General features: G+C 30.8%; 4 protein-coding genes and 1 long non-coding RNA gene across 6 annotated transcripts in view; 3 read left to right on the top strand and 2 right to left on the bottom strand.

Moving 5' to 3' along the window:
• LOC128201994 (uncharacterized) overlaps nt 1–23,476 on the bottom strand; it is a 124,764-nt gene that overhangs the window by 51,080 nt on the left and 50,208 nt on the right. The window lies entirely within an intron of this gene.
• Nucleotides 1,041–3,168, top strand: LOC113519698 (trafficking protein particle complex subunit 6b). The gene is made up of 3 exons (XM_026904869.3): nt 1,041–1,334; nt 1,767–2,030; nt 2,983–3,168. Exons 1-3 carry the CDS (start codon nt 1,248–1,250, stop codon nt 3,106–3,108), a joined length of 477 nt encoding a protein of 158 aa, XP_026760670.1. The 5' UTR covers nt 1,041–1,247; the 3' UTR covers nt 3,109–3,168.
• On the top strand, nt 4,911–13,474 carry LOC113519659 (DNA polymerase alpha subunit B). 2 transcript variants are annotated; one of them, XM_026904813.3, is made up of 12 exons: nt 4,911–5,079; nt 5,220–5,454; nt 5,636–5,681; nt 7,237–7,310; nt 8,039–8,209; nt 8,562–8,685; nt 9,212–9,336; nt 9,976–10,124; nt 10,273–10,507; nt 11,518–11,721; nt 12,469–12,652; nt 13,312–13,474. In XM_026904813.3, the coding sequence occupies exons 1-12, from the start codon at nt 5,004–5,006 to the stop codon at nt 13,444–13,446; spliced, it is 1,758 nt and encodes a 585-aa protein (XP_026760614.2). In that variant the 5' UTR covers nt 4,911–5,003; the 3' UTR covers nt 13,447–13,474. The 2 variants fall into 2 exon arrangements, with proteins under 2 accessions (XP_026760614.2, XP_026760615.2); XM_026904814.3 differs by lacking the exon at nt 4,911–5,079 and having other exon boundaries at nt 5,318–5,454; nt 5,641–5,681.
• Nucleotides 14,112–20,030, bottom strand: LOC113519677 (mitochondrial amidoxime-reducing component 1). The gene is made up of 8 exons (XM_026904840.3): nt 19,766–20,030; nt 16,973–17,198; nt 16,663–16,807; nt 16,130–16,224; nt 15,746–15,860; nt 15,330–15,535; nt 14,914–14,988; nt 14,112–14,283 (listed from the first exon to the last, which is right to left on the bottom strand). Exons 1-8 carry the CDS (start codon nt 19,776–19,778, stop codon nt 14,154–14,156), a joined length of 1,005 nt encoding a protein of 334 aa, XP_026760641.2. The 5' UTR covers nt 19,779–20,030; the 3' UTR covers nt 14,112–14,153.
• Nucleotides 21,924–22,913, top strand: LOC113519678 (signal recognition particle 14 kDa protein). Its single transcript, XM_026904841.2, has 3 exons — nt 21,924–22,160; nt 22,241–22,313; nt 22,389–22,913. The coding sequence occupies exons 1-3, from the start codon at nt 22,137–22,139 to the stop codon at nt 22,613–22,615; spliced, it is 324 nt and encodes a 107-aa protein (XP_026760642.1). The 5' UTR covers nt 21,924–22,136; the 3' UTR covers nt 22,616–22,913.

Genomic DNA, 23,476 nt, shown 5'->3' with positions numbered 1-23,476 from the left:
GAACAAAATAATTAGATCATCTAATTAATTAAAATTATGTGTGCTTTAACTGAATCTAATATAAATAACAGAGAAAACACATACAATTACGTGTTTTACGTGTATTTACACGTAAAATAAACATAATAAACACACATGCTTGAAATATTTCATTTATGTAAATACAATATTTAAAACCATAACAAATATTTTGTTTATAAATCGACAGATAAAATTAGCAATTTTAAACTAATTCTATTCTGAAGGTTTAGGTACTCAAATTAAAATAATAACAAGTACGTGAATATGTAAAAATTTTATCATCAATTCCTTAGCCAAAAAGTGTCAATGACTTGTAATCTAATATGCAGCTATAATTATTATATATAAATTTATTACATAAATTAAAGCAAATAATTGCAAATTATTATATGTATAATATCATATATTGTATAAAGCTCACAAAGATATTTGGTTTCTAAAAATTTAATTATTTTGCAACACAATATAATATGCAAATACTACGTATCATTTATTACATGCGTACTAAAGTTAAATAAACGAATAAATTATTATTAACTTTTAAAATTACTAATTGTTAAATAAAATTTAAAGTATTGAGTATATAGTATTGAGTATTATACAGAATCGATAAATCATTTAATATCAAACATTATATAGTAGATAGATTGTGCATTGTGCAGCACACATTTGCATCTCGTTTTTGCTAAGCATTTTGTAATAGTATTGCTAGTCTGTTAGTACGCATACGTTATAGTAAGACTATGTATTGTGCAAATTTATATCATATTGCTGTAACATACAGGTTATTATATTTTCTCTCTTTAACATTGCCCAATACTGGGCCATTATAGCGACTTACGAGGCCAAGATCACATACCCGTGTACTACTATCTTAGAATCGGACAGATTTTTTTAAGGAGGATACCCCTGACATTGCCAATAGATATATTTTGAATTCTAATATTACTACCTGCGTTATTATAACATAGTAGTTTTCGGCTTATATAGTAGCAATTACTAGGTCTATGTTATCTGTGGTGATTATTTGTCTGTTTTAAGTCTGTGTTATCTATGGTTATAGCTACCTAAGAATTTGTAAATAAAATTCATTACATATTAATTAATCAATATTAATTATTAGCACGGCCTCTCTCTTTCGCAGTAGAGGGTACTATATTCTTTGATTACGAGTTTTAAACGTCTAATAATTTGGAATTTAAATAAAATACAAACGACGAAAGGTAATGGCTGATGATATTTTATTCGAATTATTACATTCTGAGATTATAAACTATGCTTTGGAGCAAACGAAAGAAAACAATGATAAAAAGGTAATATTTTTATTGCATTTTTATACTAGTACTACTTTATTTTTTTTATACTTTTGCACGCATTAAAATATGTCTACGGGGCGGACTTAATGCCTGGTGGCATTCTCTGCGTATTTAGATTTACTCTTAAGTATTTATCTTAAGATTATTTACATGCAAATTTTTTATCCGCGACTTCATCCGCGTGACCGGGGTAAAAAGTAGCCTATATCCTTCATTACATATAGTACATGTGTACAAAATTTTATAGCGATTGTTCAAGTCGTTAGTGTTAATTAAAAAACTCACTTTACATTAATATAAGTATATTAATATTAGTATATTTATTTTTAGTGCTGTTATTTATTAGCCTTTATTATAATAAAAATTATTGCCATATTTCTTATCATGTTTAAATTGCAATGAAATAATATTTTTTTTTTATCTAATTAGGAGAGTGATTTATCAGTAGTGGAGTATATTGGTTTCGCTGCAGGCTACAAAATTATGGAAAGACTGACTCGAGAATGGCCACGATTTAAAGACGAGTTAGACACAATGAAGTTCATATGTACAGACTTCTGGATGTGTATATATAAAAAACAGATTGATAATTTGCGTACAAATCATCAAGGTGTTTATGTATTGCAAGATAATGCATTCCGATTCCTTACAAATTTCTCAAATGGACACCAATATTTGGAATATGCTCCAAGAGTAAGTATAAAAATTAAAATGACCACATTTAATATGATAAAGATGAAAGATTAAATTTTTTGTTTGTAACATGTGATAAAAAATTTTTTGGCTTGGTGTGTCTCGGGTACACGAGGTATGCAGATAGACTATGAGGCCTTAAAGCTGGTATGTATCTAACAACAAAGAAATGTAGCCATAAAACTTCAATGGATACCATCACATATAAAAGTGCCAGGGAATGAAACAGTAGATCAGGCAACCAAACAGGCTATTGAGGATGGAACAGAAATTGTTTGTAACTCTTATGCAAATGAATTCATTTGTAGAATTAAGAGAGATTGTGTCATGAAATGGAGAAACCACTTTGAAAACTGTTCAGGTTCAAAGGGGATATGGTATAAAACTATACAGCAAATACATTCATTAATACCCTGGTTTCAAACAACAAGTCTTTCAAGATCATATTTAGTGATAGCGTTCAGGATGCGATCTGGTCATGTTCCACTCAACAAATTTTATCATCTTATAGGAATGAAACAATCACCAAATTGTATGTATTGTGACAAAGCAGAAGACCTTCTACATTTGCTGGTGAAATGTGGCCGGAATTGTAACCTGAAACAGCAAATTCTGGGTAACATGCCATTATATAATGGTAATGTCAATTTAATACTGGGTCAACCTGGCAGTTGCAATGCAAGACAGCTATATCTGTGGGTAAAGGTGTCCCTGACGGACTGGCAGACTGACATTCAGACAATCCCTATGAGGCTGGCATAGTCACTCTGGTGTACAAAAATTTGATTAATAAAAAAAAATTTAACCAATGTTTAAAATTGTTTCACTTACTGAAAGTTATATTGTAAGTAAGTAACATGGGATGTATTTTATTTTGCAAAAACTGCAAAGTCAGGACAGTTTGCTAGTGATTATTAATTGGTTGTGGTAATTTAATTTATTGTTGTTTCAGTATGTAGCTTACACATGTGGATTGATAAGAGGTGGCTTAGCAAATCTTTGTATCAACAGTGTAGTCACAGCTGAAGTTCAATCCATGCCATCCTGTAAATTTCATATACATGTTCAAAGAACCTAGACTTATATTTATATTTTAAAAATATTTCTTGAAAATAAATTATAAAAATATATACCTCAAGGGACTTTTTAAATTTTTTAACCCAGTCATATAGATCATCTAAAAAAAGCTTACATATATATAAGCTTAGTAATAATTATAGGAAAAATGGAACAAATATAATTTACTAAGTGGAAGTAGTGCCAATAAACAAAAAAATATTTTAGGTTATTTTGTTTAATTGTTATTGTATATCATGGTTCATGTATATGTATATTTATAAGAAGAGTACAACAAAGGGTGTATCTATCCATGCTTGTTACTTTTGACTAAATGCTCTTGATAATCTAAACTTTAGTAAATATATATATATATATATATATATATATATATAATGGTAAATAATAATAAAATGGGTTGTAATTATTAGTGCTTTTATGTAATGATGAAAAGAAACCAAAATTTACAAAGCGCTTTTCAGATCATTAAAATTACAGAATAAAAAAAATTCACCAATCTTGTGTATGCCTCAACCTTCGGGTACAATAAAAATTAAATTGCACAAATGAACAAAATTAATTTTTTTAATATAATATTAATGTATCAAAAAAAAATTTTTTTGTTTTTATATTGCACTTCAAGTGCATGATGTTTAAAGTGTACTTACGTGTAAAACGTGGAGATTTTAATAATTTATATCCAGATATTACACATGTAACTATTTTATGTTCAATTAAATTTAAAAACGTAAAAATTTTAATTCGTTCTACTTGTAATTCCCACCAAAACATAGGTACTATGCTTAATCTATGCTCCCACCGAAACCTTCAGAACTTACACTAGATTAAGAATAGTTTGGCAAACCTACATGTGTACACTGTATTCGATTCTGAGCCTCCATTCCTTATTATATTTGCCTTTTAACCAAATATTTTAATTTAATAGTTTGTGCTATATTTAATATATAATTCCTTGTATTTAGATGGAGATAGATAAATAGGCAGATAAATAATAATAAATAGATATTGGGATTAATTGTAAGACGACATTTAAAAGTTTATGTCTTAGTTACATCGCTAAATCTTTTAGATTAAGCTCAAAATAAACTAAATTTTTAATAGATTGAAATCACAATTATTATAAATTTAGTTTTTTCTTTTTTTTTTTTGTGGCGTTCAATAAATTTAGTTTAATATGGTCTTCTTATGCAAATATAATTAGTAAAAAGAAAAGAAAAGATACACCATCAGTTGCTACTTTTGTCAATTCGTCTTCTTTTTATTAATTATATTTGCATAAGAAGAAAGGAGACAACCCTATGATTTACAGTTTTTATTATTCCTTTTCTTAGGTGAGATCTAAGAACAAGGAATTACATAGAAGGAGTGTTAAAATTGTCAATTCATAACAAGGTAGTATATAGAAAATATTATACAGCCGTATAACCCTACCAAATTCAGATACAACCTGCTTGCATACTTTCTACTTCTTGTCGAATATATAATCTAGTAATGTAAAATTTTCATTGTCAAATAATTTACATACCAAACATTTTCTGTACACTAGCCTGCTATGAATTGAGAAAAATAACAACTGATGATGTATTTTTTGTCCTCTTTTTACTAATTATATTTGTATAAGAAGAAAAGAGGCAACCACATGATTTACAATTTTAATCTTATCATTCCTTCTATGTAATTCCTTGTTTTTAGATCTCTACTGACATATATATCTCGCTATGACATTAATCTTTGGCTAGTCTGAATTTTCTTTACTCATCAATCTACATATTATTAATCTGTATTAAAAATTAATTTTCGTAGTCTATATACAAAACTTCTGACGCAAACTTCATTGGCGGTCTTTTACTTTTTCATTCATTCGCTCTTCCAAATTTCATTTCAATTTTATAGAAAATGGCTACCGAAAATTTGGTGACTGAGCAATTTCAATTACTAGGTATAGATGTTGAAAAAGAAGTTTTGACAAAATGTAAGTAATTATTAGATGAGCTAGATATCGCTTAAATATCTATCAAATTCGAGTTATTGTTAAACAAAATGTTGTTAAATTTTATGCCAATGGAAATGAATGTTCAAGGTTGTTCTAATAGGTATTCACTTTTTTAATAGGTGTAAGTTTGTGTGAAGATTTTGATGTCGACGCGGAAACTTTCATCGAACAATGGATGGCATTCAGTTTGAATTATTTAAACAGCGCACCACCAACGTTGGAAAACTTAGATGCATTTACAAGAAAGGAATTTTCCAAGCGGGCGTCAAGCCGCACCAACGCGGCCGCTAAAGAAGCTTCTGTATCAATTACCGGCTCTAGTTTGACGGTCTACGGGACGCCCATTTCTATTCAGTATCCTTTACGAATCTTTATTCCACGTGTTCCTTATTTACTATATATTTTGCAAACACTGTCAAATTTGCAAAAATTTTTTCATTATTCACATGATTTTTTTTAATAATAATTCCTGATAGCTAGGATGATCTTTTTTTTTATTTAATTTTAATTGTAGTTGTATTTCCTTAATAAACAGATCAGATAATAATGTTCTTTCAAATTACATGACAGCAACTCCAAAGGTTAGTTTTAATGGTATATTATAATTTAGTATTTTTATTCATATACATTGTGATTTATTTCATTTATTACTATATTTATGTTTGCATAATTCATCTGCATATCCTTCCTTATTTTTCTAAAGAATCATTTTTATAGAAAATACTTTTCAATAATTGTACTATTATCTACTTAATATTTTCAATTAGGACTTATTGCCATTTTTCTAAAATTATGCAGAGCACTTTTCCAGTACTTTTAAATTATATTAGTGATTACTTTTGCTATTTGCATATAGACATTGATGAAAGAAATCAAGTGGTATTTGTGTATAAGTGAGTATAAGTCCATTGGATCTAGTAATGACTAGAAATGATATCTGGTGCGTACTTGTGTAAAAAAATAATACAAGCAGAATATTAAAACTGCACTTTCACTGTGGCCAGACTTAAATGCACATATGAAGTTCCAATAAAATTAAGGTTTACTTTATTTAAATTTATTTCACAACTTAAAAATGATATTTTTTAGTTGTTTGTGCTATTTATATATTAAGGTATGACTAAATGATATTAAATAGTAGCTGGTGATACATAATGAAGTAAGAAGATATAAATACCTGCTTGCATTGCATGGGTGTAAGTCTGGTAACACAGTGAATGTAATCTGTGACTAGATCTACACTCATCGATTGCATGCAGTTTAAACTACAATCAACAAAGAAGAGATTTACTTCTTAATATTGCAAGTTGGTAAATGGTAAATTTAGATAAATTGTAGTTACTTTTAAATTATTACACATAGTATACATAAAAAATAAACGTGACAATTGAATATATCTTTTTCCTTATATTTGAACACTTATATTTATCAAGATTTACCTCAATATTTTATTAAACAATTATTATGTCATAATTTAAATATTATTATAAATTCTATTGAATATACCTAATGACTTGATGATATTTGTGGGCGAGTTTGCTTCTGGTTCATGTTTTCATTTCTATCATGACTAGATCCATACTCGTCTGCAGCCATCAACTCAATCAACAGACTACTCTTATTTGTAATATAAAAACATTGTAAAACATTGAAACATTGTATTATCTGTTTTTTTTTTATAATCTTTTTGCAATGACTATGGTTTTCTCATATTTTTTTTTTATGCAGAAAAGCCTTTGATTATTATACATTAATGATATGCTATACTTGTATCCATACATAGATAATCAAGAAGTTCGAATTAAAAAGGAAATGAATTGCCTTTTTACCTTAACACGTTCACGCCGGACTAGACTGTCATTGGACGGCGCGTACCACCGGCGGTACGCACTAGATTGTCTTATCTGGCGGCGCGTACCACCGGTGGCCCGCACTAGACTGTCTTTTCTGGCGGCGCGTACCACCGATGGTACGTATTTCATGATGAAGCGTAGTATCAATTAGAGCGCCGCCTCGCAGCAAAAAACATTAAAATCGGCCCCGGCGAGAACGTGTTAAGCTTTTTTCTTGAAAATAAAGAATATAGTAGTTAAATATGTATATATATAAATAATACAATAAAATATTGCTTTTCAGAGAGTAAAGCTAGAAACAGAAGCAATATCTACACCTCAAAATGAACTGCATCCAGCTACATATTCACCAACCACGTTAGTATATGTAAATACTATGTAAATCAATTGTTGAGACTGTTCTCTTTCATTTGTCATATATGTTGTATACTTATTCATACTGTAGTAGTATACTATTAGAAGTGTGTGTTAAATACACGCACTGGTATAGCTTAAATAAATAGCATAGGACAACTACTATAAAATTGGCGTACTATCCTGATATATTTTACTTACTTATTAACAATTTTTGTAAAAAAAAGTTTTGATTATAAACATAATTAGAGTGTTTTTATATATGTCAAGATTTGTCGATGTGTGCTTACGAAAGTTAAAAAGGGAAAATATTTGATTAATGATTACTAAATATACACTTTCTGTACATGTATTTATTATATCTGCATTTATATATTTAAAATTTAAATTGTATATTTGTAAAATTGCAATTTTCCATAAATAGTAAAATATTTCGTAATCAATAACTCTGTGCCGTAAAGTTCGTTATGCATTTTACATTGATATACTTCCATCTTCTATCACATTCCATCTAGACTTTGGCTGAGGCAGATTCATGTTTTAAAGAAATACCAAAAAATTTTCGCTACACGCCTATACGATGTATAATGAAATCCCCCAGACGCTACACTGTCTGCATCCTGTAGATGTCCGTAGGCCAGAGCCACTAGGAGTGTCGCGCGCAAAGTTGAAAATAGACACTGATCGGTAATCGACTTATTAATCACTGGAATAATTTTATAATATTTCAGTGGACGTTCACTTAAATACTCGTCGCGACCGAATCCAGGCTCAGTTGTACACTCGTACGGTGAAGAAAAACAATTAGAACTATTTTCTCGGACTAATGACCTCAATGATTTATCGAATCTCAATATTGTACAAATATCAAATGACGTCGGTGATTTGTATACAAAAGCTATGTAAGTATTAAAGACAATCTATAATAATAATACCTCATGTTCGAAGATTCTATTAAAATTTGTATTATTCTCATGTAGATAAAATACCCACATCTGAAAATTATTTATATGGACAATGGATACCTATAAATAATATGGACCCATAAATAATATTATGGGATTTATTTTTGTCAGGTCCCTAATTTGATGAGCTGCTATTGAAATTGACGTATTTGTAAATTGATGCTCTGATTTTGTTTTATTTCTAAATTAGAGGAGGAATAATATACCTATGTGGAACGAAATTGTGGATCCAAGCAAACAAATTATTTTTTTATCTTATCCTGGTTCATCACTTGATCACTCTTTCCAGGTTTGGTTTTGAAATGCTACAAGAAAAAGCAAGTATTTTTGATAGTCACATAACTTATTTGTCTAAATGTATAATGAAAAAGGCTGACATAACAGAATCTACCTCTACAAGACATAAAACACAGGTAAGCAGAATGTAGTCTACATTGGGGTCATGTATGTGCATTATTATGCATGTATTGCGTTACTTTTGTCATGTTCCCTATCTAGAAGTTCTATAATGTCTTTATTTGTAATGCAAGTGAAATAATAAACATGTTTTATATAGTCATGCAATAGTTACCACTTTCCATCAAGTAGACTTCCATTATGATTATTCAGGTGACTTCAGGAAGAAGGTTCTTAAGTTGGATTTTTTTTTTTCTATATTTGTATCCTCATAACTCTGTCAGTTGTAAACAAACTTGCAAAATTATTTTTTATCTAAAAGGATATATGTACATGCAGATTGGTTCTATAAAATTTTTTAGTAAAGTTTTTTTAGAAAAGTTTAGTTTTTAAATGAAAATAACTGGTTATGTTACAATTGAAGTCTGCTTTTTTTGTGTAATGGTATTATTTGCCACTGAAATACTAAAAACTCAATGTTCATATATTATATATAATTCTATTTATAAAAGTTACAATTTTAAATGGGAATGCTTGTTGTAGATTGTGGTAACAGTAGCAGGAAGAATAGAATGCGATGCTGACGCCAGACTCAACCCTAAATCAGTCGTACTTCAAGGGACATGGGAAGAGTCGCTCAGCCAAGCAGTACCTGTCGATATTGATAAGTAAGTTTATTTAAATTTAGTATCGTGCATAGATGAGATTGAAGTTACCCATGTTATAGGGGTGTTCTTCCACAAAACTTATATAGTCTGTCTCTTGACTTGAACAACAAATATCCCTAAAACAACTTTACCCACTGACTTGTAATCCGATCCAACGCGCTATTAAAAAATAGTACACACACCGGAATCGAAACTAATGAAGGCAGCCTGATATGGAGACAGTTTCTTGTGAAAATTTTAAATAAACATCATACGCGACAGTTCTGAAGTTCAATTATTTATATGGCGGCATTTTCATGAAATTTGCTTGACATTAATAAATATATATTTTCATAAAAAAGCGGTAGAATTTAATAGTCTGCAATAAGCAGAGTAGGGATTTTTTTTTAATAATAATGAACATATTTTTAAAGAACACAGATTCGGTTTTATAATTGGTAAATTATATTTGCTCCCCTCCAATGCTTCTCGACCAGAGTATATTGTCAAGAACTGTATCAGCTTCATAAATTAATAAATTTTTCTATTTTTCTAAATTCGATTGACCAATATTTCACTAAGAATTGGGCAAAGTAATTGATTTTATCTATAATTATGTATGAACGATAATTGTAGATAAAATTTTTACTATTTTCACAGTGTGAAACAGTATTCGTTGTTTCCCGGACAAGTGGTGGTAATGCGAGGCATCAACCCTCGTGGAGATCAGTTTATTGCACACGAAATTTTATCTGACGCTTCAAAACCGGTACCCGATCCCAAAGCTGATATGATGAACACGTTAGAAGGTAATTGTATATTCTATTTTCATTCATTTAACTTAGGTTTATTATTGCTGGATTTAAAAAAAAATTTAAAATCCGTTAAGTCATTTTCTCAAACAATATGCAGTTATTAGAATGATAAATCATATTTTTTCAATTTCTTCCATTTTAGGTACTTTATCTATGGTGATGGCAGCGGGACCGTACACGACTTCGGATAATATGACTTACGAGCCATTAAAAGACTTCATCACATACATTGGCACACATAGGCCGCACGTGGTGATCATGACTGGGCCCTTCATGGATGTAGAACATTCCAAAATTAAAGATAATTCTATGGCGGAGACATACAAATCATATTTTGAAAAGTTAATAGATAATTTAGCAGAATTAAATACAACCAGGTATGATAATAACAAATACCCCTTATTTCGCAGGCATTCATAGTTTATATTTGTCTTCAGACGGATCATATTCCTGATTGCCTACTGTAATAGTGAAAACATTTAAAATGTAGGACTTTAACTAGGTACAATTTGAAATAGCAAACAGATAGTTTAAACCCCCTCTTAGTGAAAAGCAGAGGAGCTCTGCTATATTGTTTTATAAACATCTAAAAAATTTTTAACAATTTGATATTACTGAATATCTTTACTGTATCATTCATGGTACATCTACTCCTCTTCTCTCGCTGCGAGCATACCTTTAATGCGTTCCTATTACTCAGAACTAGAATATACCCAAGCAAGATTTGCAAATGTCGTTGGGTAGTAAAGGCACTAACAGACTATGATGTGTGTTGTGAAATATTTATTCATCACTTTATTGCACCAATATAACACAACTTGTTGAAGGATTTTCAATAAGTATAGGGATGTACGAAAGGTGGTCTTATTGCTAAGCCTCTTCCAAACAACCTTTGGGTAGAAGTGACGTTAAAAAATAAATGTAACGTTGTAGATATATGTAAATAAACACAGTTATATCCATATATAAATACATAAATATATATACCAATATACAATACTAATCATCATCATCAATATCAATATCGGCCTTTAATTGTACACTGCTGAACATCCGATCATCAGCCTCATCTTATAAATGGACATCTTATAAACTTCACAAATGCAACACCTTTTCTACGATGTTTCTAGCAAATGAATTTCATTTCATTTCATATTTAATTTCATTTCCTCCTTGAGAGGTTTTGCGAGTAGTTGCTATGCTTGGCAGGCGGATTGGCAACACAGTTTGGTTTGGAAATGTTTTAAGAAGGACGCTGCTTCCCGTCCCTCACCTTAGTAATACATAACATAATTCTGGTAGTAGTGAAGGAGAACTAAGTGATAAATAATAAAAATAGCTAATTTGTCAAGGAAATAATAAGCTAATTCCTATATTTTATTTTTAGTCCATATACAAAGATATATATCGTATCAAGCTTGAAAGACGTTTTTCACGTGAACATCTACCCAACGCCGCCATACTCAACTCGACGGAAATACCACAACATACACTTCTTACCAGACCCATGTACGCTCAACATCAACGGTGTCGTGGTGGGCCTCACCAGTACCGACGTCCTTATGAACATAAGTCAAGAAGAAATATCATTGTAAGTGAATATGTTTTATATTCCTCTATAAATTAATTATAATGAAAATACGGTAAAATTTCTTCAATTCGTCTTCCCTAACTGTAATAGTTGCTAATTAAAAATGTCAACATGACTGTAACCTCTAATTGCATAATCATATTCATTTGTTGACTATTATTAATATTAAAAAATATATAAAACCCTTGACATCAATTTTGGATCCATTAACAGCAGATATAACTTATTAAGGAAAATTTTAGACATAAGTTCTTAATCTATTTATTGTTCAGATATTGTTATTGTTAATCATTATTAAATATTACAATAGTGCATGTGGTGTTCGCCTGTAAAAGATTTTTACATTAGATAATTTTTTTGTGTTATTGATTAAGTAGCATGAAAAAATTTAAAGTTGTAGGCGAACTTTATTAAATAAATAAATATAGTAAACTGATTTTTATAAAAGATAGTTAAAAACTATACCGATTAAATAAGAACCTATTTTTAAAAAATTGTTTTTCTGACAGCCATGTTGGCTGCAAACACAATATTGTATTAAGTAATTGGTATCATGTTCATTGATCGTGATGGGATACATTTTTGTATAACGTCACAAAAAATTTAGAAGTATAAGTATATATTATAAATAAATTCTTCTGCCTGCCGATCCTCGATTGATTTTTCTGAAAAATCGAGAAACTTTAGAAATTTCCTTAGAAATTGATTTCTGTTTGATAATTTGGTAATGTAAATCTTAAACACCAGTGGCCCGGTGGGCGACAAGCTGTCACGGCTGTGTGCACACGTGGTGCAACAGCAGTGCTGGGCACCGCTGTGGCCGCCGCCGGCCGCGCAGCCCTGCGACGCCGCGCTCTGGGCCGCGCACGCGCACCTGCCCTGCACACCGCACCTTATGTTGCTACCGTCCAACTTCAGATATTTTGTCAAGGTACTGTCTCCACCTATTTCTAGAAACTCTTCTCACCAGAGGGCGTTACCCTCACACGTACCTATATTGTTATCTATTCTGTATATATTACCACTTAAGTGAATAAAAAAAACATAAAGCATAAAAAGTATGTTATAGTTTGAAAAGCGGCATATACAGTGATATTAGAAGATAGGGAGGCATAACACTATAATCCTTAGGAATAGCAATCTATGAGGAGGGTACATCCTGTGACATCTACAGTACTATTTTTGTTTATACGTGACTGTTACCACTTTCCATCATGTGGACCGTCAACTTGTTTGTTATTTATAGTTATATAGGTATATCACAACATATTTTTCATTTTGTTAATATATTTACTTGTCGAAACAAAAACAGCTGATTTAGATAAAATGGTCTGAGTTCTCCGTTTCAGTTTTTGCCAACCTTTCCCTTACATTCTGTGTATACATATATATATATATATATATATATATATATATATATATATATATATATATATATATATATATATATATATATATGTATGTTTAGACACTAATTCTTGTTTAAACAAGAATAGATACCAGTATTTGCTTATTAAGTCCAACTTGATTAAAAAAGAATCTCGCAGTAATTGTCTATATTATAATATTTTTGTGATTTTTATCTTACAGGAAGTGTATGGATGCGTGATGGTGAACCCGGAGCATCTAACCAAAGGCCTGGGCGGCGGTACCTTCGCTCGCGTATTGATCGCCGGTGGATCCCGTCCCTCTGAGTTTATTAGTGCACAAATAATACGTATTTGAAGGTACAAATTAAAATGTTCTTATACTACGAATTTCTTTTATTTAAAATTATTATTTTTACATCACTATGGTTAAAAACCTAATAACCATAAGCAACTCTGGTATTGCTTATACTTATGTAATCACTTACCATCCGATCAGCCATAAACGCGTTTACTTCTCTCTCTCTCTCATAATATTTAGCAATTAATTCAGTAAATAGCAGTAGAAGTAGTAGTTCTTTATAATGTGGTAATAGTAATTATTAGACAAGTAGAATTACCTAGTTGTATTACCAAATTAACATGGTTTCTAGGTTGCCCCTAGACACCATGAATCGTCAATTTTTTATTGAATTCATCCTAACTGACCTGTTTTCATCCTCAACTATCATCCCTCACTGTTGGTGCTCCGCTAGCATCGGAGCATGTAACGATAGATTACATTATCACCCTTTAAAAAAATTACCGTTTTCATAAATACATATAAATAAATAAATAATATATTCTACAGTAAATTTGACGGTCAAACAGAAACGATAACCTCGTATTTTTCTATATTACTAGGTACTAAGTACTTTTCAATTTCAAAAAGGACAAAGAGATTTATATATAGGTACATATTTGAGGAAGGAACTACGATAAAAAATAGCGAATATACGAAAAACTTTTAATTTATATAAATGATTGAATTTCATTCAATGATTTATTTTTCAATATTACTATCGGTTACGCAACAAAAATTGGATCGTTAAGGGAAATAAGACCCCCGGGTCCAGAGCGTAGCGCCATCTGTAAGCCCATGCGAGGAGAATTGCCGGCTGTACGACGTGCAGCGGGGTCCTCCAATTGTCGATAACTGTAAACAAACATCATGTCATTAAAGTAATTACGTATGTTCATTAACTGGGATAAAAAGTACTCCACGTTCATCTCTACTCTAAATACTATGTGTAAGGTAACTTTTATAAGGTGTGGCTGAGCTCCTTTTTATCATTAAAAGAATCCAATATGAATAAGATTACGACTGTATAGAAAACTAAGTGTGCATTACATTGTGCACTATTATGTTTGTTTTTACATTTCAATAACCTTTTGTGTACAATAAAGAATAGTTGTAAATAAAAAAAACATTCCATTCTTTTGTTATGTGAAAATCAGATTCTTCTAATTCCTTGTAAATTTTATTTACTTCACCGTTAAATAAATGAATAAATTTTATGTATTTGCATTTCTAGTACATAAGTAACAAAGAAAAAGTCATTCTTTATGTACTTGTATTCCCGCATTTGTAGGTATGCGTAAAATTAATTTTGCCATAATTCGTCTAGTATTTCAGTTGGTACGAGGGTATCGTATACAAATATTAACCTAGCCGGTAATAACTAGAGACCAGATTATATGAAGTTATATATTTTACTTATGTAGTAACAATAACGGCTATGCTAACAATATTACGACAAACATAAATACAAAGTACCGAAATTACCTTTTCAAAGTCTCCAGTGGTTCGGTCTTAGGATTTCGTATTCCAGTCTCTGGATCAATTGTTGTCAAGATACACCTGAAAGAATAATATTGGAAACCACAAAATTTAGATAGTGACGTTGAGATTGCAAAGGAAGCATTTTAAATGTCAATTAAACCGCAGGAAACACATATGCTTCTTATTTTTTTTTATGCCATGTACCTTAAATAAATCTTAAATAAATAATAATAAATACCTTTTAAGCATGTACTCGTTTCTTTATAAGAAAAAATAAATAAAAACATTAATTAAAATAAATTTGTATGATTGCTCGTATTAACATTGTATTAGGCGTATAAGGCTGTATGTATCACATTTTAGTTCAATATATTATCATTGGCTGTTGCTCATCTAAAAGAAAATATAAAAGCACTAACCTAACGCATGGTTTGATAATTTCAAACACGTTTTCTCCAATTTTAACGAATTTCCAATTGTCTTCGTCATAAGCTTTAGCTCCAGATAACACGAAATTTGGTCTGAAAGATCGTGGTGTCACTTGAGTCTCCTTCAAGCGCGTGTTCAGATCGTCCACTGACGCTTGATTGATCAAATTATACGAAACTTCATCAGGGAAAGCGCCCTGAAAATCAATTTCATATCATTTATTAACGCCCCGGAAATTTGAGTATATCAGGAAAAATAGGAAATAAAACATATTACAGAATCATAGCAATTTTTCAGAATAAATAAAAAATATTCTGTATATAATATTTAGGCATAATTGCATTGGCATGCCCACCTTTAGGCATAATTGAGAAACAAATTTTATACAATTAAATAATTCTCTTACCGTGTCCTCTTTTCCGAATTTGAATATTGGATTGATTGAATTTATTCTTAAATTGCGGCTGCTTTGTGAAGCATAATACACCAATCTATAGTTAGTAGTAGACCGATCTATAAGCCTGTAACGTATAGAAATTAAAATTTTACAATACTGTATTATACGGGGAGCAGTAAACAGATTACATTTATTATAGTTAAGTTACCTGAACATATTTGTTTTAGCTACAAGGTAATCTGTGTTTTAAATATAGAGAAACTTCTTTTTAGACCAAAATCACAGATTACCTATATAGGTAGCTACCATTGATATACAACAAAATTAAGATGCACATTCAATATATAATTTATAGTAAGCTAGAGATACAACGAATGTTCTTTACATATGTACCTTGAAAACCATTCACTCACTGCCCATCCGCAATCGTATACAGGAACTGTAACTCCCCACACCGTGGCTGTTTTAGGCTTCTGAAGGGACACGACCTATTAATTTAAAGGGTACATTATGAATACGTAAAAACACTTTGATTATGGCAAAATATATCGTAAAAATACATTTCTAATTGAGAACATTCTTCATTTTGAAGCCGATTAAAGAAGAAATATCATAATTGCTTCAAAATAAATTTTTTATGTAACTACAAATGGTGAAAAGCCGCCGGTTCATCTGATGGAAAGTGTGGTAATTCTCATCTAGACATGTTCAGCATTAACTAGAATAATTGTTTACGCCAATGAATATTCCTGTATTGATTTATTATAAGTATGTTCTCAAAGAGGGTTGATGTCAGGCAGGCGGCCGGTTGTAAAACTATAAGCCAAATCTTTTTGTAATATAGAATAAAAAAAAAACATATTACGCCGACCCCAAATAATAATTGAAATAAGGGTAGGAAGATGATGATGATTTATTATAAGTACCTCGGCCAAATTTACGCTAATAGGTTCCATGTTTGCTTGATTCAAAGTAAGAACGGAACTTCTCACGGAGGGTTCCACTAAAAGTAACTCAGGGTAAGATCTTGCTGTAATGAAGTTGTTTTTGTCGTCTACAACCATCAGAAATCTGTGAAATAAAAAAAAAAAAACAGTATTTATTTATTAGTTCCAATATTAGAAAATATCAAAGTTTATATATTTTCTTTTAAAGTTTACAACATGGTACCTATCAGTTATTAAGTTTACGCATGTATATAGTAAACTATTAATCTAACTTTGCTCCACTATTTACCTGTCCCTGAGCCATCCATCTCTTAAACCTAAGAGCGAGCACTCTGCTTTATCCACTCGTACAGCACCGCAAGATTTAATTGGATATACATAGAGATCTTTCAGTGTACCCACTTGCGTCCAATTTTCTGGAATGTTTACTCTACTTGCACGTTCGTATAAGCGGTAGGCGCAATATGCGCCTCCAATGACGCCTGCAGTAACCACTCCCGCTGTAATATACTGAGCTGAAATATAAACAAATGTTGTAACATATATAACGTTATTTATATATTCTGTATTCTATGTAACCAGACAGATGATTACATAGCTTACGCTTATTGAGTAGCATAGTTCCAACTTGATAAGAAATCGCATTGAATGTATGCTGTTATAGAAGATGGCTCATATGTGGTGACGACAACTCATGATCAAATGCGTGTCGAACTCGCGTCCCGAGCTGAAAGGATACCTGATTGCCTCTCACATTGTATAAAAAAGTCATTGTATATATATGTATATATATATATATATATATATATATATATATATATATATATATATATATATATATATATATAGTAATTTAATGTATGCTTGATATCGAAAGTACTCTTTATATCTATAGCCAACAGTTATCACTTTTCGTTAGGTAAACCGTCAGCTTGTATGTTATTACAAAATAGATAAAACTCTTCCAATTTGTCAAAATAAAGACAATTTTTTCATACTTAAATTTCATACAAGTACTGACAAAAAAATACACAATTTGTTCAATTTATTATTTTCTACGCGACGTCTACAAATGAAATACATAATTCGAAGGTAGAAGATACCTTGTGTTGATAATGATAGAAATAGGTATATTTTTTTGACTAACTAGCTTTTATCTGTGATTTTGTTCTTGTGATCGGGATAAAAAGTAGCTTATTACCGTTTTCATTCCATATAGTATGTATAATATAACGTAATATATATATATAAATATATATATATATATATATATATATATATATATATATATATATATATATATACGTAACATATAGTACGTAAAATAGTTAAACCGTTATGGCGCTATAAAGTAACGAACAGACAAACGTACTTTCACATTTATAATATTAGTAAAAACTAGTTGTAACCCGCGACTTCGCTCGTACATAGAGTAACATATTTGCTAAGTTAAGACATAATCTACCTGTGTACTAAATTTCATTCAAATCTATTTAGTCGTTTAAGTGTGATTGAGTGACAAACATCCAAATATCTTTACAAACCTTCACATTAATAATATTAGTAGAAAGAATCTTCTTTACATATAGTAAATTCACAACGAAGTCAAAACTGTAATTACATTAAATATATTTAGAATAATAATCTGTATGCATAAAATAAAACTGTAGAGGTCGATTGTCTGTACATAGAAAAACAAAAACACTCATCTATCACCCTTCACTGGTGCTCCGCCAGCGTATCCCGTTAGCGCAGGCGGGGTAACCATACCATTTTCACACATCAAAAAAAAAAAACTTAGAATGGCAAACAAGCTAACGGCCCACCTGATAGAAAGTGGTAACCGTCGCCTATAGACATGAGCAGTACCATGGACATAACAGAGTATACTGTTTCGCCCATGATACCTCCCATGCGTTGCCATTCCTGAGGACGGTGTTATTCCTCTGTACCCTGTAAATTCACGCCGTATTCCATCCTTTAAACCGAAACACAGCCATGTAAACACAACTGCTTCACGGTAGAAACACGAATGGGTACCCAAGTAATCGACTTTTGTATAAAGTCTCCCTCTAAACAGATTGTGAAGAAATATTCACAATTGTAATTGATGTAAACATGAGCCAACATATAGGCTATAGATAAGTGTGTTCCACAAAAAAAAAAAAAAACGACTTCAATTGTGGCCAAACCAGTTATTTTGATTTAAAAACTAAACTTAGTTGTAGTTTTTAAACCGATTCTAATAAAATTTCCATGGGACCAATCTGTAAGCATATCCTTTCAGATAAATAAAGAATTTTCCAAATCAGTTTAAAAAAACCTCCTTCTTTCTGAAGACGATTGAAAAGTTGAAAAAAATATCCCTTAAGAAAGTAGTAGATATTAGGGGGAGAGGGGATTGTAATAATGGCAATTAACAATCTCATTACTAGCAGTATACTCCATTAGGTTGTCATCCACGCGGTTCCCTCTGGATACTATTGTGATTGATTTATTGTTAGTCACGATAAGCCAACTGATCTGCTTCATTCTCACCTACCATCCCTCACTGGTGCCCCGCCAGTGTATACCGTTAGCGCAGACGGGGTAACCATTCCATTATTATCCATTAAAAAAAAAAACTTGTTATTAATGCTTGGACACTAGATGGCGTAAATCATACATATACGAGTAATAAAGAGCTCTAATAAAGTTTTTTTAAAATACACGCAAACGAAGTCGTAGACATTGAGTATATTATGAAAACTATATACTTTACTTTCAGACTTTCATACAGTAGAGGCCATTACTTGGACATTCTTACACTCGGCGCTCTATCTAGAGATTATAACCTAGTTGTGTTTAAGCGTTTCAACGTCATAAATATTACATATACTAGGTATAAGTAAGTTCGTGAATTTATACAGGTAAGTAGCTACATAGACTAACTTCACTACGCCATTGCGCATATTAGCGAAGTGAAATATATAATCATACTAATAGGTAGGTATTATGTATAAGAAATAATCAATATATACGATAATAAGATTCATCTAGGTATTTTAAAATGACGGGCATCAATTTCCAGTGAAATACTTACTATAACTTGACATTATTCCTTTTGAAATGTGTTGTTTTGATAGTTATTTAAATATATTTCATCACGAGGTCTCACACGAAGTGCAGTCGCTCAGAATATTTAATAAGTACTCGAACAAAAGTAACCAGACAACAGACTATAATTTTATTGCAAAACGTGGCATTCTCAAGCCCCACTCATCTTCAAACTACACAGTTGCGTCAGATAACAAATTATTTATATAATGTTATCGTCTTATTGTTTAACCTACACAAATAAATATTAGGTATATCTGTAGAGAATTTGAGATAAAGTATGTTATTAAAAAAGGTTTGAGTGTAATCGTGTCGGTAGTAGGTACCCATGTTATTAAGTTTATAAACCATACATAGATTGAGAATAGTACCAGCTACAGAACCATATCAATAAAAAGATGCTGTATGAACACTAAAGCTAATATAATTACTTATTTATTGAATTTATTGTTAAAGTTTGGTAACTATTTCAGTAGATATGGAACGCAAAGTTATGTCTAAAAATTAATCCAAATTTGCGTATCATTATACCCAGATTTATTAATCTGGGTATAATAGAGATATATTAGTTACTGCTAATAACTATCAACAGACCTAATTAAGTATATACCCAACCAGGTCGACCTCCTCGCGGTTTCCCCTGGAAACTATCATGGTTTTTTTATGGGTGAAAATGGTATGGTAACCCCGCCTGCGCTAACGGGATACGCTGGCGGAGCACCAGTGAAGGGTGATAGATGAGAATGAAAACAGGCCAGTTAGCCCATCATGATGAATTCATCAGGAATTAACCATGATAGTTTCCAGGGGGACCGCGAGGAGGTCGACCTGTTTGGGTATATTGCTAGCAATGGAATTCTCAGTCGCCATTACTAACAATCCCTTTCCCTCCAACTATCATGGTTAATTCCTGATGAATTCATCATGATGGGCTAACTGGCCTGTTTTCACTCTCATCTATCACCCTTCACTGGTGCTTCGCCAGCGTATCCCGTTAGCGCAGGCAGGGTTACCATACCATTTTCACCCATCAAAAAAAAATTAAGTATATAATAAATATATAGAAAAATATGCTTGATAAATCAGTCGGGAATCGAAAGAAGAGACGGTAAACTATTCTCTATCTCATAGTCAGAGTCTTGAGGAGAGAATAGAAGCAAATTCTTTTTCAAACCCGAATTTATCGACTTTAATTTCAAATGAATTACTGTTACAAATTATATTTGATCTATATTCGTACCTTCCTCATCAGTCTCATTGAGTCAGAACTTCTGAACGCAGACTACAGACCAAAGATTTATTGTTATTAGCTATAGACTAAGAATAGTACTAAGAACAAGGAATTACATAAAAGGAATGATAAATAAAAACTATAAATCATATGGCTACCTTCTTTCTATTTAAGCAAATATAATTAATAAAAAGACGATGAAAGATATAAATGTTTTTAATAGAGGACCGTAGAATTGTTTAAATTTTAAACGTACTTCGTGACTCCTAAAAGTTTAGAAACCCTAATATATTGTATAATATGTACTACGATATAATATTTTTTTATTTTTTTTTTTTATTTGGTTTTTAAAAAAATATTATTTTACATCTTATTATTTAATATTTACATACTACATATAATTTATTACATGTGTACTGAGTTTAATAAATAGATTATTACTAACTTTTAAAATTGCTAATTATTAACAAAATCGAAAGTTTTGCATTTCGATTTACGAGCGAATACAAAATCAATGAATCATGGGATGAATCATGGGAAGAATGCATGCATGGTAGAGCGCTGTTTCATGTTATATTTACATTTCATGCATTAACTATATTGGGCAACATCAGCCCCTTGCCAGAAAAAAAGTGTAATTTCATTTTCGTCTCATTTTGTGAGTACGTAGTACGTTATACTAAATCTATAGGTAAAATATCTAATGGTCGTACATGAAGTCAATAATATTTATTTTTTCTACTTCAAAACTTCAGAGATATATAATTATGCAAGTCTCATTTCTGGTTTCGTCTCCATTACAGCAAGTAATCACTAAAATATAGTCTCTATCCAAAATATTTGTCCCTATAAAAATATAATAAAGGTATAAATATTTTATATTTATACCTTTATCCTTATTCGCCCCATTCTACGGTAATCTTTGTTTAAACGTCAAAACGTCATTAGTGGTATGTCAATTGTCAATCAACGTGTCGTATTCGTAATTCCGAATTGAAACTCCTTAAAATTTTTGTATGTAACAATCTTAAATTTCTCTTTTTTACGAGAAAAATGCTTATTATAATTAATTTTATAAGAGAAAACTAATCTATTTGATTGACTACAATTATCAATTTGATTGAAAATGGTTCTTTTGGGTAACGATGAGGTATTGATTCTTTAAAATGTATTTTATTATTTGAATTATTAATTTAACAAATCTTTTAATTTAAATTTATTCAATTTTAGTTTTTAGCCGAGCTAACGAAACTATTCCAGAAGGCTCGTGTTGCAGGTTCAGTTACTATGACTATGAAAAGGTGTAAGTGGTGACTATAAAGTTTGTTATTTGGTTAGGTTTAATTTCGTACATAATTTCATGAAACCCTTATTTCAGATGATGGACGTACTAAACCAACGCCGAGAGATGGGACTCCTGCTGTTAAGAATCCCAACTACAAGTGTTTGTTAAGAGCACAACATAAAAGTAAAAAAATTTCAACAGTTGTAGAACAACGTGATGTCGAAAAATTCACCACTGCCTATTCTAATTTACTGAAAACAAGCGTAAACGGACTAAAGCGCTTAAAAAAGCCTAAAAAGAAAGCAATGGCTACTCAGTAACAGTGAATGTGGCTGAGACAATGTGTCAAGAGACTGAAATATATTGTGCGCAAGTAGTGAAAAACTTATGTGTAATGTATGTGAGTGTACCACCATGATGTCCTAGCGTGAAGGACGAAGTCCATTGAACTATGCTCTTCTCTCACATGTGAGATGTGAAGAGTTGGAGTCGTGCCTGCCGTTGCTAGTTATGCACACGCAACACAAGTTTAGTCATTTGACCATCTGTCCAATGCACCTAATTTTTGTATACATTAATATTAAGTTACATTTTCAAATTAAATATGTTTCACTTTAAGTATATTGTTATTTGTCTCTTATAATTAAATAATAATCACAGGACAGACAGAATTAATATTCTGCTGTGCATTACCCCCCAATGTTTCAATCTAAGTAAACTTGCTGTAAAAGAGTGATTCTGGCTATCTATCATCCCTGTGTCGTTCTATAGCATAAAATATTTTTTCCCTCTATACACTGAATTTAAAAGATTTAATTGTAGTGGTTGGCTGAACATATGTTGTTCATAAGCATACTAGCAAAAAAATTTTATATTTAAATGTGTTCTGAAAGTGTTTATCACTTTACTGCAAAAAATGCTGTTCCCCTACTTAACCTTTTTATTAATTTAAATGTATGCCGGGAGCATTCATCAGTATTACTCTTTTACTTATGAAATTATTTTCTCTTAATAATTTTTTTTTATTAGTTTAAATGTATCAGGTATTCTGAGAGCATTCATCACTTTACTGTATTTTTTATATATATAATGTTTACATTGTTTTTTTAAATACTAGTTCCTTCTATCTGGTTTTCTGCTTTGATTCTGAATCTACAATTATATTTTTAATTTAACTAATT

This window comes from Galleria mellonella, unplaced genomic scaffold (genome assembly GCF_026898425.1).
Source record: "Galleria mellonella isolate WM207_F2 unplaced genomic scaffold, CSIRO_AGI_GalMel_v1 utg65, whole genome shotgun sequence".
NCBI classification, from domain to species: domain Eukaryota; kingdom Metazoa; phylum Arthropoda; class Insecta; order Lepidoptera; family Pyralidae; genus Galleria; species Galleria mellonella.
The sequence above is the reverse complement of the archived record's forward strand: the minus strand, read 5'-3'. Positions and strand labels throughout refer to the sequence as shown.

What these genes read in the sequence shown, in the direction of transcription:
- LOC113519698 (XM_026904869.3), top strand. Translation starts at nt 1,248, where the DNA reads ATGGCTGATGATATTTTATTCGAATTATTACATTCTGAGATTATAAAC. An exon ending in AAGAAAACAATGATAAAAAG is followed by an intron (nt 1,335 to 1,766) that starts GTAATATTTTTA and finishes TTATCTAATTAG; the next exon opens with GAGAGTGATTTATCAGTAGT. An exon ending in ATTTGGAATATGCTCCAAGA is followed by an intron (nt 2,031 to 2,982) that starts GTAAGTATAAAA and finishes TTGTTGTTTCAG; the next exon opens with TATGTAGCTTACACATGTGG.
- LOC113519659 (XM_026904813.3), top strand. Translation starts at nt 5,004, where the DNA reads ATGGCTACCGAAAATTTGGTGACTGAGCAATTTCAATTACTAGGTATA. An exon ending in GCTACATATTCACCAACCAC is followed by an intron (nt 7,311 to 8,038) that starts GTTAGTATATGT and finishes ATAATATTTCAG; the next exon opens with TGGACGTTCACTTAAATACT. An exon ending in AGTCAAGAAGAAATATCATT is followed by an intron (nt 11,722 to 12,468) that starts GTAAGTGAATAT and finishes CTTAAACACCAG; the next exon opens with TGGCCCGGTGGGCGACAAGC.
- LOC113519677 (XM_026904840.3), bottom strand. An exon ending in GTGAGTGAATGGTTTTCAAG is followed by an intron (nt 15,861 to 16,129) that starts GTACATATGTAA and finishes TATACGTTACAG; the next exon opens with GCTTATAGATCGGTCTACTA. An exon ending in CCACTGGAGACTTTGAAAAG is followed by an intron (nt 14,284 to 14,913) that starts GTAATTTCGGTA and finishes GTTTGTTTACAG; the next exon opens with TTATCGACAATTGGAGGACC.
- LOC113519678 (XM_026904841.2), top strand. Translation starts at nt 22,137, where the DNA reads ATGGTTCTTTTGGGTAACGATGAG. An exon ending in TTCTTTTGGGTAACGATGAG is followed by an intron (nt 22,161 to 22,240) that starts GTATTGATTCTT and finishes ATTCAATTTTAG; the next exon opens with TTTTTAGCCGAGCTAACGAA. An exon ending in TACTATGACTATGAAAAGGT is followed by an intron (nt 22,314 to 22,388) that starts GTAAGTGGTGAC and finishes CCCTTATTTCAG; the next exon opens with ATGATGGACGTACTAAACCA.